The 13973-nt window shown below is 38.2% G+C and overlaps 1 protein-coding gene across 2 annotated transcripts in view; it reads right to left on the minus strand.

Moving 5' to 3' along the window:
- ECPAS (Ecm29 proteasome adaptor and scaffold) overlaps positions 1 to 13973 on the minus strand; it is a 105612-nt gene that overhangs the window by 43615 nt on the left and 48024 nt on the right. For both annotated transcript variants that reach the window (XM_049635887.1, XM_049635894.1), the window contains 12 exons: positions 13033 to 13118; positions 12698 to 12776; positions 10855 to 10904; positions 9792 to 9858; positions 9568 to 9690; positions 7422 to 7525; positions 6903 to 7026; positions 5846 to 5926; positions 4410 to 4635; positions 3924 to 4015; positions 979 to 1113; positions 46 to 208 (listed from right to left, as the gene is read on the minus strand). In XM_049635887.1, coding sequence (XP_049491844.1) covers positions 46 to 208; positions 979 to 1113; positions 3924 to 4015; positions 4410 to 4635; positions 5846 to 5926; positions 6903 to 7026; positions 7422 to 7525; positions 9568 to 9690; positions 9792 to 9858; positions 10855 to 10904; positions 12698 to 12776; positions 13033 to 13118 — 1330 coding nt within the window. The remainder of the gene's footprint in view (positions 1 to 45; positions 209 to 978; positions 1114 to 3923; positions 4016 to 4409; positions 4636 to 5845; positions 5927 to 6902; positions 7027 to 7421; positions 7526 to 9567; positions 9691 to 9791; positions 9859 to 10854; positions 10905 to 12697; positions 12777 to 13032; positions 13119 to 13973) is intronic.

Below are 13973 nucleotides of genomic sequence, written 5' to 3' on the forward strand. Positions count from 1 at the left end.
ATTCAGACACTGCAACATCCAAGTCAGCATGAGCGTATTCATTACCTATCGTTTCTGTGGCGCTCTGAATGAGCTCCTCCTGGTCAGGCAGGAAATCGGCATTTGTCTCCAGGTCTTGTTGTTCGGCCATTCTCATTTTCTTCTTAGCCAAATATCTTCCTACTGTGAACCCCAATGCAAGCAAGGATCCGTGTTGTATCTCTGGGCTCTGAATTTAACCACACAACAGCATACGTGTCTGTCACTCTCTCACACATGCAAGAATGCACCGAAATAACTATGTTTCTTACAGTCATCTCCAATAAAACATAAGGCCAGACAACAAAGTGATCATTTGAGATTCGACCGAACACTAATGAATCTGGGGTTTCTAACACTCAAGAATTCTAAGAAGGTAAGCTGGGTCTTGACTCACTTCAAGTAATTCCCTAATCCTACACCCACTCCATGTCGGTGTGAAGGGGCTCTCCTGCAGGCCCCCCTGTAGCACCCATACATTCTTCTAGCTTAGAGCACTTACGTAACTACATTACCACAATCTTTAAGCCTAACTTCTCCCTACCGCCAACAAAATACAATGAGCAGATACTATTTCTAACTGCTAAAACCTCTAAACACAAAGTTGAGGTCTGAATGTTTGCAAGCACATGCTTTCTGATAGAACAGGCACAATGAGAGGCACCAGTAGATGGGGAAAGAAAAAGGAACTAACATTTCTGAGCATCTGTAGTACTAGGGATCCTCATGTGTTTACTGAATTCCCAGCACCTAAAATTCAGCACCTAAATCAGACACAAGGCACTCAAAGTTGTTGCACAGAATGAATTAATCAATGTATTATCTAACCTCTATCTCACTTACTCTTCACAATCATAAAAGTTCCTTTTAGAAATGAGAAGACAAAACCTAAAAACAGATGCTTTTGGAAAGCTCTGCCATCTCCCCCAAAAAAGAATAAAGACAAAACTGGTAACGTACATGATTGTCTTTTGTAGTCTTTATAAGCTGTTCTATCATTGACTTCAACTCATTTCCCGACACTGTAGACACCACCACAGAATAAAACAATGCTGCCAGTTCACGCATCTCTTCTTTACTGCTATTCATCAGACTCTGAGCAGTGTAAGAAACAAATATATACATCATATGTAATCATCTTCCTACTGACAACATCTGACATTTAAAATTAATAATACGTTATATTCAATCTATTGGTATCTGCAAGAAAATAACACAATAGGCTATTATTTAAAAGTAAAAGATGAATTATATATCAAAATGTCCTATGCCTTTTCATCAAAAATACAAAACATAAAACACAAAGAATACACAGATGATCTAAAACAGAGGTCAGGGTGCCCAGCTGGCTCAGCCAGAGGAGCATCCGACTCTTGATCTCCAGGTCATGAGTTCGAACGTCATGAGTGTAGAGATTACTTAAATAAATTAAAGCAGAGATCAACAAATGTTTTCTGTAAAGGGCCAACTAGGCTTTGTGGGACCTATGGTCTGTGATGCAACAACTCCATTCTGCCACTGTAGCACAAAAGCAGCCACAGGCAACAGATAAATGAAAGGGTATATATGTGTTCCAGTAAAACTTTATGGACTCTATAATTCTCATGTATCAGAAAATGTTATTCATTTTTTTTTTTTCAACTATTTAAAAATTAAAAACTGAGGTGCCTGGGTGGCTGAGTCGGTTGAGCCTCTCACTCTTGATTTTGACTCAGGTCATGATCCCAGGGTCATGAGATAGAGCCCCGGTGTTGGGCTCCATGCTGAGTGTAGAGCCTGCTTAAAATTATCTCTCTCTGCCCCTCCCCTGCTTGCTCATACACGTTCTCTCTAAAAAAATAATTTTTAAAAAATTAAAATACGAAGGGACGCCTGGGTGGCTCAGTCAGTTGAGTGTCCGACTTCGACTCGGGTCATGATCTCACACTCATGGGTTCGAGCCCCGCATCAGGCTCTGTGCTGACAGCTCAGAACCTGGAGCCTGCTTCGGATTCTGTATCTCCCTCTCTCTCTGCCCCTCCCCCACTCGCACTCTCTTTCTCTCTCAAAAATAAATAAACATAAAAAAATGTTTTTAGGGACGCCTGGGTGGCTCAGTTGGTTGGGCGTCCGACTTCGACTCAGGTCATGATCTCGCGGTCCATGAGTTTGGGCCCCATGTCAGGCTCTGTGCTGACAGCTCAGAGCCTGGAGCCTGTTTCAGATTCTGTGTCTCCCTCTCTCTCTGACCCTCCCCTGTTCATGCTCTGTCTCTCGCTGTCTCAAAGATAAATAAACGTTAAAAATTAAAAAAAAAATTTTTTTTAAACTGACATATGAAAACCATTCTAAGCTTGCAGGCCATACAAGAACAGGAGGCAGGCCAGATCTGGTACATGAACCACAGCTTAATGACCCCTGATCTACATGATCAAAAGTCAGAAACTCTTGACATCATTTTACAATCAGCAAATATTCACAAGGAATAAAATAAACCTTTTAAGCCAGAAGCGATTTCATGAGACCAGATTTTCCAGAAAAGTGCAAAACTCACACCTCTTGGTATATTACATTCATGCTTTCACTCTAAGAGATAATCTGTACATTTCACCATAACTCAAGTTCCATTGTCCAAAAAGAACTGCATTAGGTGGCACAAGAGGTATACGAAACTGTATGAGCCATACCTGTACTAAAAACAATGTTTCACTTTGCAGTGCAATTCAAATTTAACTGAGCATCTTGAATTTTTCTTTGTTAAACCTGGCAACGCTTTTGGTGTGAGCATGGGACAAGAACACTCTCCTACATGGCTGGTGGGAGTGTAAACTGGTACTGCTCATATGCAGGATGCTTGTATCCCTCAAAAATGCTAAGCCTATGTCCTCAATTCCACTTCTAGGGAATCCATCTAAAAAATATACTGCCTTATATTCAAAATGACAGACTGTTCACTGCAGCAAACTGGAAGCACCCTAACTGACCATCAGTGAGGCTCTAGAATAAATTATGGCACATTTATATAATGGAAAAAATGAAGCCATTAAAGATGATATCCTCTCTGTAGTTCTACAGGAGTACCTACACATTTTAACTTTAAGCGAAAGAAGTAAGATACAACATGGTGTGAGAATTTTAAAAAAACGTGAAACAACAACAATAATAAAACAGTGTGAAAACTATGCACCTTTTGTGTAAAAGAAGGAAATAACTTAAAAATGCTTACTTTTATCTGTGTGTATGTGTGTAAGTATACTCGAGAAAGTACACCATATATAAATAAGTGATGACCTGTGTATGTCTGTCAGGTGAGAGGGGAAGGGGCAGGAAGTAGGGAGATCTGGGGAAGTAGGAGACAGTTACAGAAAGGAGACAGTTTACATATTTTTTTAAATGATCTATTATTCCACTATCATAAGGCAACCAGTTTTTTTTTTTTTTAAGTTTATTTTGAGAGCAAGAGTGAGAACGAAAGAGGGAGGGGAGGGTTGGGGGAGAGAGGAAGAGAGAGAATCCCAAGAAGTCTCTGTGCTGTCAGCGTGAAGCCTGACGCAGGGCTTGAACCCATGAACCTTGAGATCATGACCTAAGCTGAAATCAAGAGTCAGACGCTTAATCGACTGACCCACCCAGGTGCCCCACATATTTTTTATTTAAACTACAAATCTATTTTTTTTAACTTTTAAAACAGAAAAACATAATTTTTTTTTAATCTATATGATTCTCAATTAATCTCTCACTCTCATCTAGATGGATCATTGAGATACACTAACCTAACATGCTTCCCAGGAAGTGTTTGGTAGGAGAGTTTTCAAAATGGCCCAAAGGTAGGAATGGTCATAGCAACACTAGCAGGAAGACGAAACCCTAAGACTACAGTGAAAAATATACAGAATCAAAGAGAAATGTACATGCATAGGATGTACCTTTATCCATTCTGTTTTGTCTACAAATTTGGCAGCCAGTTTTTCTGGATACACAGAGACAGCTTCCAGTAGACAGTACATGACTGGCAAACCTAAATGAGACAGAATTCCGTTTTAGCTTCAAGAAAAGTGGTAAACACACAGGGTTCACTAAATTCCTTTTAAGTATAAGGCCCCTGCTTTGGAAGGCATCTCCCAGTTCTACAAAACAAAAATCAACTTAAATCCAGTATGTGATTCAATACAGCAAGTTTACAGACTAAATACCTATAAAAAGATATACCATTCTTCATACCCACTTCCAAAGTAAAAAACATTATCTATTGTTAGCATTTCTTTCTGAAGGAGTAACAGTGTATCCAGGATGAATCAAGTAAGTTCAGAAAAGAAACAAAGACTAATGTTCAGGTACAGGAGTGAAGAGAGTTAAGATTAGATTTTTGCCTAAGTGCTTTACCATCTGTCCTCAGCCGCACAACCACCTACCTCCAACACCTGCCAGCAGCTGCTGAAGCAGGCCAATGTAGATCTGAACAGGGTTGGTCTCTCCACTCTTGGAAGAAGATGATGAGGATGTCGCCTGGCTACCTGACATCAGAGTCCGTATGTAGCGTCCAATGGCCGGGGCGTGATCTTGCATATCGGCCAAACTCTGGGAGGTGGGCACCACTCCGGCACTGTGCGCTAGGCACGTGCGCAAGTACAGGACGATCTGAAAGGAGAAGGAGGAAAAGCAGTCAAGCTCCTCAAGAAGTCAGTGTGGGAGGGTGTGCTGCAAAAGGACACTTTCCTAGCTTCATTTCCCCACCCTCCCTCATAAAGCTATTCGACAATCCTCACAAAAGCTGGAAAACATGACTCAGTAAGTTAACTGAAATTACAGTAATGCAGCACAGTTTACATAACAAGCTTTTATAAATCCAGAGAGTGTTTTTAGTGGAGTTTAATGGAGTTAAAATGCAAACTCAACTTTTTTAAAGTCTAAACAATTACAACAAAATCATTATTTTTTAAAAGATGTGGGGGGGGGGGGAGAGAGAGAAAGGGGGAGAGAGAGAGAGAGAGTGAGCAGAAACCTGGGGCAAATCATCTATTCCTGTAGAACTCCAGTTGTATTTAACCTCTACCAACGTAAGAATTTGAGAATATGGGTTCGTACCATCTACCCAAAGAGTAGAGACAACACCATAAAAACTTGTGATATAAACTGGCTAACAAGGAGTCCTCTGGAAGTTCTTCCCTTGAGAGCTAAAATAGGACAGGTGACAATTCCACCGTGGGTATTCTTACTCACTCTGAACAAGATTACCTCCTGTTGTTTAATTAGTGCAAGTCAATGACCTAAATAGATAACCCAAACAACCTCGGCATATTGTTGGCTTTAAATTCAAATCTAATTTGCTGTAATAATTTGCTGAAAATAACAGCAATGATCAATGCAGAGCACCCAGTTCCTCCACAAAGAGAATCTCACTGAGCTAAATATACTTAAAGACTCCACCATGAATTAAAATAATACCAATTACCAAGGGGCACCTGGGTGGCTCAGTCAGTTAAGCATCGTAACTCTTTTGATTTTGGTTCAGGTCATGATCTCACAGTTTATGAGATCAAGCCCCACATCGGGCTCTATGTACCGATAGCACGGAGCCTGCCTGGGATTCTTTCTCTCCCCCTCTCTCTGCCCCTCCCCCGTTCTCACTCTCTCTCTCAAAATAAATAAACTTTTTAAAAACTTAAATAAATAATAAAATAATACCAATTACCAAACGGTTTTTTTCTAATAAACAACCTGGTGAAAAACAATGACATCACAATATGGGTTTATGTAGAACACAAAAAAGTTTGGACATCTCTTTGGGTGTGACATGATCTTTCAGAATGTGTAGAGAGAGAGAAATGGAAACCTATCCCAGTCCCACCTCTCCAAAGGCCGCTGGGTTAAACGGAAGGACAGTGGTCCCAGTCATGTACTTGGCTGGAGTTTTCATTCGATGGGAAGCCTGATAAAAATAAGCCAAAAACAAACACTATTACTAAAAAATGGAGCACATGTGCCCCTCCTCAATTCAAACATAATTGTATTTCTAACTACATTATTGTTTGCTACCGTTTTTTTCTAGTCACAGCATTTTTCCATCAATCATGCTGACTGCACATGTCCCTCAAACCCTAAATGACAGGTGCGGTGCTTTTTTTCCTGGCTTTTCTCTCCTTTTCTCCTGGCGTGTTTACTGCTTGTTTAAAAAGAATAGACTGCTCCAGGCATCTATTAACACTCACCTCGGGCCACTGCAGGCCCGTTATTTTCATTACTAATGGAGCAAGAGGAAAATATGTGCACAAAAGCATCTTCTGACCACAAATGTGACTGTGCTATAGAGAATTATGGCTACCTAGTCCTGACCTCCAACTCCCTTAAGATATCTGTCTGAGCAGAAAGCTAGGACTACCAGCATACTCAAAGAAACACTGATGTAAAAAGAGGGACAGGATCAGGACTGGGGGGTCACGATAGCCAACACTCTGTCTGATCCACCAGCAGAGAGAACTGCGCACACGTGGGAGGTTTGCAAAAGCAGATGTGATGCCCTCCTATGATCAGAGTGGAAAAAATCTGACCTACTTCCTGAAGCATTCTTAAACTTATGGTTCCTAAATAATTCTCTCAAAAAATAAAAAAGGAGACCTATGTTTAAGAATGTCATACCAAGGGGAAAATTTTTAAACCTAGTCAGAATGTTAAAGAGCATATAAGGAATTATAAGTAATTCAGATTGGGGCAAAACAAATCAATTTTGAGAATTACATTTTCTTCATTTTGTATTCTCTTCCTCTACTGTAAATATTAACATTGTTAAAAACCTTACTACTATTCAACATTTAGCAATGACATTTCAAATATGTCACCTAAAAATGCGTTTATTTTTATCATTCATTATATGACCCACACTGATTTTCTGAAGTCAAATGCCATACCTTTTCTTGAATATAATACACCATTTCTGGGAAAGAAGGCATCTGCTTAGAAGCATTTTCTTTTCTGTTTCTACCAGGAAGACATCTTAATACTCGCTGTGCCTCTCCATGAACTTCTTCTCGTCTTTCAGAAAGACGAATAAAAATAAAAAATTAATTTCAATAATGGCAAAATGATCATCTGATGATTAAGAACAGCAATTTTATTTGACAGCTGGGGTTCTGAGAAAATGTCTTAAATACGTTCTTGGCTATCTAAGAAAAAAGTCATAAAATACACTGCAAGAAATTACTTCTCTTTGGAAATACCTTGAAATTTGAACAGTTATGTGGCTTACCCAGAAATAAACAAGATAGGGTATAACTACAGGTCTCTATCATATCAAGGGCCATATTTTTAACTCTTTAATAAATTGCTTCTAAATTCCATAGACCAACATTAAAAACAATATAAATTTTAGTAATTTTCAAATAATTTTAAATGAACCCAAATTCAAATTAACACCTTTTGAAACTTACGGATCTCCTGCAGCTAGTAAGAGCAAATATCTGGACGGTATATGATCTGAGGGAAACACCGTGCTAGCAAATTTCACAGCCACCTGTCGAACTTGAACTTCAGGCTATTTGACACATGAATTCATGTACACACAAACACATACAGATTTTAAAAAAAGAAGAAGAACTCAATTAGCAACAATTCATTCCAGTCAAGATAAGTCATCTTAATTGTAAACAATCAAAATTAAAACTGCTATTTTAGGAAGTATGTCTAAATAAATAAAGACAAATCATGTGTTGAAAATCTTTAATCAAGTTGTTTAGAAACTTTGGAAAGTGACATCACTTAAAAAGTACTTTTATGATCTAAAAGGACCCTCCAAGTAAAGCAGGAAGACCCACCAAGACCATACACAGCCAGAGAATCTCTCTGTACGTGCACATCCTCAGGCCAACTTTGGGACCAAGGTCACTGCAAACAGTTTTTGGCCATCACCCCTGCTTCCCCAATTCTCAAACTCTTAGTCACATGAATGAAATTAAGACATTCTTCAGCAAACACGAACAGAGGTTACTTGGAATCTCTACAAATTTGGAGCAAAATATGTCCAAATTTTTCAGATTAGCTCTAGTTAAAACAGACTCCAAAGCAGTTTCAACTATGTAAACATATTCAATTAACTTAAATAGATTAAGTATCTATGAATACAAAGTTCAACCGGAGAAGCAGTTGAAGAATCTTTATTCTGAAAAGCCTTATTCTCATGCACTTCCCCCGCCCCAGGTCCTTCTCTTAGTCACAAACCTAACATCGTGAGAGGAGAGCGATAGTAAGAAACAGATACTGTCCTACATTCAGGTCTATCTTGCTCTTTATCATTCCTTGAGCTACAATAAACAACAATGATATTAAGGACTAGTTCGTATGATTTAGCCTACAGTCTGGTTGCTTTCAGTGTAGTCTAAGAATATAAATTAGCTTTGCTGTAGTAATACTGTTACATGATTTTATCTGTGTAGGTACAACCAGCACCCACATGCCTTATACAAGCATCACGCATCCTTGTAAGGTTACCTAGGGAAAGTCTTAAGTATTCTAATGAGTTTCCAAAAAGCCTACACTTCTTTGTCCACAATATAGGACTATGAACCATGTACAAGAGCATCTGACAATGGAACTCTACATACAGTAATTTTCTTAAGTGTATATAATAATCCTGTCATATTTCAATAGAAACCAGATACCTTTCTGAACCTTCAGTAATTCCCTCGATATGAATATATTAAATATGCCAGCCACATTTCAGTAGGACACAACATATTAATCACACTAAGACTTTTTGACATCATTCCCTCTTCTAATCTCCCTTTCTACTCCTAGAAATGGAGGACAAAGAACTAACTACAGCAAATACATATTATTTTTTATTGTATAATATATATTGCGTATACATATTGCATGTACATATTGAGTACATATAGATAACTCAAAATTCTCTACAAACAGCCATGACGCCCAAATAAAGTCTAGAAGGAAGAAGAGTATGTGTGATGGTACTGGCTTACTTCCTACACACTCATTATAATGTATAAAATTTGTCTTTCTCTCCTTCTGCTTAGCCAGTGGACTGTAGGGTTCAACTACCAGGTAAGACAAAAGACTTCCAACTTGGGAAAACAAAACATTAAGAATAGTTTCCCAACATGAAAGGCTTTAAACATAAAGCCTCTGTGAATATCACCACTCCCTCTTCCCTAAAATCATATTCCCATCACAAAGTATCAAAAATCAACCATAGGGGCGCCTGGGTAGCTCAGTCAATCAAGGGCCGACTTCGGCTCAGGTTGTGATCTCACAGTTCATGAGTTTAAGCCCCATGTCAGGCTCTGTGCTGACAGCTCAAAGCCTGGAGCCCACTCCCCATCCTACGTCTCCTCTCTCTACCCCTCCCCCACTCACGCTCTGTCTCTCTCTCTCTCAAAAATAAAATAAACATTAAAAAAATTTTTTTAATAAAAAAAATCAATCATAAAGCACAGCCCAAATGAAAGCAAATATTCTTACTTGTCAAGATAGTTAAGGAGAAAAGCAATTCAAGTTTTGTTCTTAAAAATGTAAAATGTCTATATTGCCAACCTCTGCAGTTCACATAGCTGGACCTACCTTTATTAAGTATGAAGCCACAAGTGCCTCCATGAGAGTTCGCTGTGCTCCCTCCAAAGTACTATAAGCTCCAACCATCATAGATAACGCTTCTTGAATAGCAAGCCGAGTCTCAGGCTCTTCCTATAAGTATGATAAAAATAGCATTTCCCTCCTGTCAGGTGTCCATGCTGTCCAGGTCAGCATCCAAATGGAAAGCATAAACTTGCCAGGTGTTTCCCTACCTTACACAGGGCTTCAAAAAGCTGCTGCACAAGAGCTATATCCTTAGTGAATAAATGGGGCATTCGACTGTAAGAGAATATAAGACCATTGTTATGATCATACATTTCCATAAGGTTGAAAGAAAATGCAACCAAACGAAAATTTTCTTGAATTGCATTTTCATCTCTGAACACAATGTCATTCAGCATCATTAGATTACCTCCCCCAAAGAGCCAAATACTTTTTAAAGTGAATATTTAATTCTTCAGCTGTCTAATCCAAGTAACCACGATTTAAATACATACTGTCCAGATATTCCCTTTACAATATTCCATGCATTCAGTTAGCATTTCTGATTTTAATAGGAAAAAAAAACACAATTAAGACTAAACTGCTATTTAAACTAAAGGCTATCGGACAAATGCGGTATCGGGGGATCTAGGGTGGCTTTTTTCTGAGCCCCAAAGATCCTTTCCCTGCACAGTACAGAAGAGCAAGACCCAATCTACACAGGCCAGTACAAAACCTGTACCATGGACGGAAGCACCATATAGTGCTACTGAGGGTGCTGTACCTCTATCTCCCTGCTTTGAAATATAGTGAAGGAAGAGGAAACCAGGAGGAAGTAGAAAAAGGAAATCATACTAAGCAGGAAAAAAAAAAAATCCACCTTTGGAAACAGGGCCACCCAGAATCATAATATAGCACTATCAGAAAAGAGAGTCAAAGAGATAAACCTTGATGACTGGGATTATAAAGACTGGTAATAAAGAAGCCACAAGAACACTTAAGATCAATCAAATGTCTCCAGGGTGCAAGAAAAAGTAACCCATCATGACACAATCCAGTTCAAAGTATCATTTCAAGACTACCATTTAATATGGAAACATACCTTCAAATGTAAATTGAAACGTCTCACATCATTTTCCTACTACAAGGAAAACATTTCTAAACAACCTATGGTTTAAATACATTTCCTTTCAAAATCAGAAAAAAAAATTATTCTCCATCTATTATTAAATGCCACATAATTTCTCTTAGTTTACCAACAGGATATCTCTCACTGAAGAAGAGTTTACTCACCTGGAGAGTTTTCCAACAGCTGAATATGCCATTGACAGTAGCTTAGGGTCCTTGAAATTAAGAAGAAAAAAAAAGAACAAAAAACAGACAAAACAAAAAATACAGTAAACAGCAAAACATTTTTGCTGCAATTACATGCATTATTTTACTCCTTGTTAAACCTGGTCTCACTCTGCCTAACTACAAGATATTAACATCTGAACAAAACAAACCAACAAAAAAATCCAAACCCAGAATCATCACACTACTAAAAGGAAAAGGAAAAACAAAAACGAAACTTTGCATCCCCAACTCACTCCAAAAGGAAATGCAGATGTCATAAATGAAAGGGTTCTCTTAGTTGTGCTAAGTTCAGGGTATTTGCAACACTACGTAACCTGCAAACACCAAAATTCACCTTCAACACACTGGGAAAACAGCTGAACTTAGCAGAAAATTCACCACTGGTCACACACTAGGGTCCTCCATCTCTAACCCAAAACTGTGATAAGCTAACCGAAGAACAATTACCTACAAGTCGGCATGATAACAAACAGCTTCCTCTCATATCTTCCATTCAAAAAATTAAAGGGATCACAGTCATCAAGAGAGTGAGGTTCCCTCCTCAGACAGACAGAATTTTACATCGTTTTATGAAAACCAATAGTCTGATGCCTCAAAACAAAGTAACCCCTCTGTGAGCTGAAGTTCATACAATTAGCATAGGGCTCACTCTTCTGCACCTAAACGGACACTCTTAAGGAGTCATCTGTTGGGAAGACAGGCAGGTGTCATCTCCAAGTACAGGGATCGGGGCCCTGTGGTTTTACCTGACCTCTCTAATCTATTTTTAAATATACAAATTCTCCCCTAAAAACCCAAAAGCACTTTTATTTCTACCGACCATCCCAAGCATCTGACTATCCATGCCATAAAAATAACCTGGAAGGTTCCTTAGGCCTCAAAAACCACACAAATACTATTCAATAAAAGACAGGAGAGCCAAGCCCCCAAAACACAACTGCACACCAAAGAATGGCTTTTCACTAATAATACCTGTTAATGTGCATTCAGTGCACCGATAATGGTGTGTGATCTCCTTTAATCTTCACAATAATCCAATGAAGAGGTATTATTTTTCCAATCAAGAGCAGAGCTCCAAAGATTTTAAGCCACTCATCAAAGAACAAAACTAGGATTCAAACTCAATTCTAACTCCAAATGCCAGGATCTTAGTGACTATACCACTGCAAACGTGCATTTGTGTGTAGCTCAGACTTAGGAAAATAACGCTAACTGGAGTTCTTAAATCTTACTTTCTTTAGCAAATTCACCTGAACTAATGAAGACGGCATGGCACGAGGGACACAGCCAGGACAAACAGGATTCAAAACACTTGGTTTCAAGGAAGCCTCATCTCACTGAGCTTAAGGAATCAAAAACTTACTGAATGCATGTTGTCACAGAATTGTGAATAGGTAAAAGCTCAGCCCTTAAGAATTAACACTATTTCTGAATCTAAGCAAATCCAAATAAACATCCACATGAAAACAAATCATAAAATAAAATTTACTTCTTTCCATTCCATTTTTGCATAGTGCCTAAAAGCAGAATAAAGTGCAAATGCTTTAAAAAGGATAAGACCTCTCAAAATTCATATCAATTTTTTTTAACACTTAGTTCCAAAAAAAAAAAAAGCAAAAGGTGGCAGTAATTTCTGAAATTTGTACCACTTCAAGTAAAAATGCTAGAAATGATGGAACAACAGCAAACTGTAACTAACTAAACCAACATGTAGACCAGAAAGGTGGATAACATTCTAAAATAGAAGCTGTTAACAATATGTAAAAGACAAGTCACTTACTTCTTTATATTCATTGATTAGCTTGGTCAGGCCATTCAAAAGCATTGGACCTAGGGGCTTAATCTTGATTTCTGGACAACTTTAAAAAAAAATAGCACACATACACAAAGCAAGATAAAAATCTCGTTATTATTTATCTTTTCAGATGATTACTTCAAATAATGAGACACAACTGAAATAAATTAAAATAATCTATTGAAACCTACAACTTTTTTTTTTTTTTTTTTTTAAGATGAGCAAACATGGATTTCTTTCTGGATAGGAAAGAAATACTTGAAACATCTGATCATTCCAACAGCTTGAAATGTTACAGTCAAATAGTTGAAAAAACTTACGTTATACAAATGTGATGCACAAACTGCAAGGATAACGTTCTCAATTTTGAATTTGTATTTGTACCAAAGAGTCCGTCATACACCACCTACAAGAAAGGGACAATGACAATACCAATTAATAGCAGCAATTTACTATTTTCAAATATTAGGCTTCAACAGCAGATCTTGTGCACCACCCCTCATTCTTCAAAATTAATGATTATAATCATTTTAGCTGACCACCATAGGAAGCCAGCCAATCAGTGGCTCCAGTCAGTAGTCCATGAAGTACAAACACAAAGGTTGACCTTACAAGTCTGCAAAACTTGTGGCTCTACCACCAGAAAGCAACAGAGCTCACAGCAGGCCCCCTCTCTGCCACTCTGTACCACACAGGGGATACTATCAGATAAAACCATTTTGGGTGTATTAAGTTCCTCAATTACATGCAGTCATTCTGAACAGATTATATAAAAACTTCACAGAAAACACCAAGATTAAAGCATTCTACAAGCGGACAGTCGGGACACAGGTGCTCCATGTATTGTGCAGTCATGTCTAGGTGGCAAAAGAGCACATAGTACGTGAGTTTTGTGCAGCATCCAGAAGGCTCAAAGAAATCTAAATTTCCCAAATTTCTACTTTTTATGGGATAGTCTTACACTTAAAAAAAAAAAATCTCCTTACACTGGTTCCTAAAACTACTAGTAGTATTCTGATCTTACTTAACAACGACATGTGACTGAACACAGAACAGGACTGAGCCTCTAATGGGTAACCGACACTATGCAAGGTGTTGCGAGATACAAAGAGGGCAGCATCACTCCCAAGGCACTCGATCGTGTTGAGGGGTCAAAATGTACATACATTAAAAATGATATAGGACAATATATAATCACATGCTACTTTTTTGGAAAAGACTTTTAGAAAATTTATCTGATAATGCTATATTATATAGAGTA

Source organism: Panthera uncia, chromosome D4 (genome assembly GCF_023721935.1).
Source record: "Panthera uncia isolate 11264 chromosome D4, Puncia_PCG_1.0, whole genome shotgun sequence".
NCBI classification, from domain to species: domain Eukaryota; kingdom Metazoa; phylum Chordata; class Mammalia; order Carnivora; family Felidae; genus Panthera; species Panthera uncia.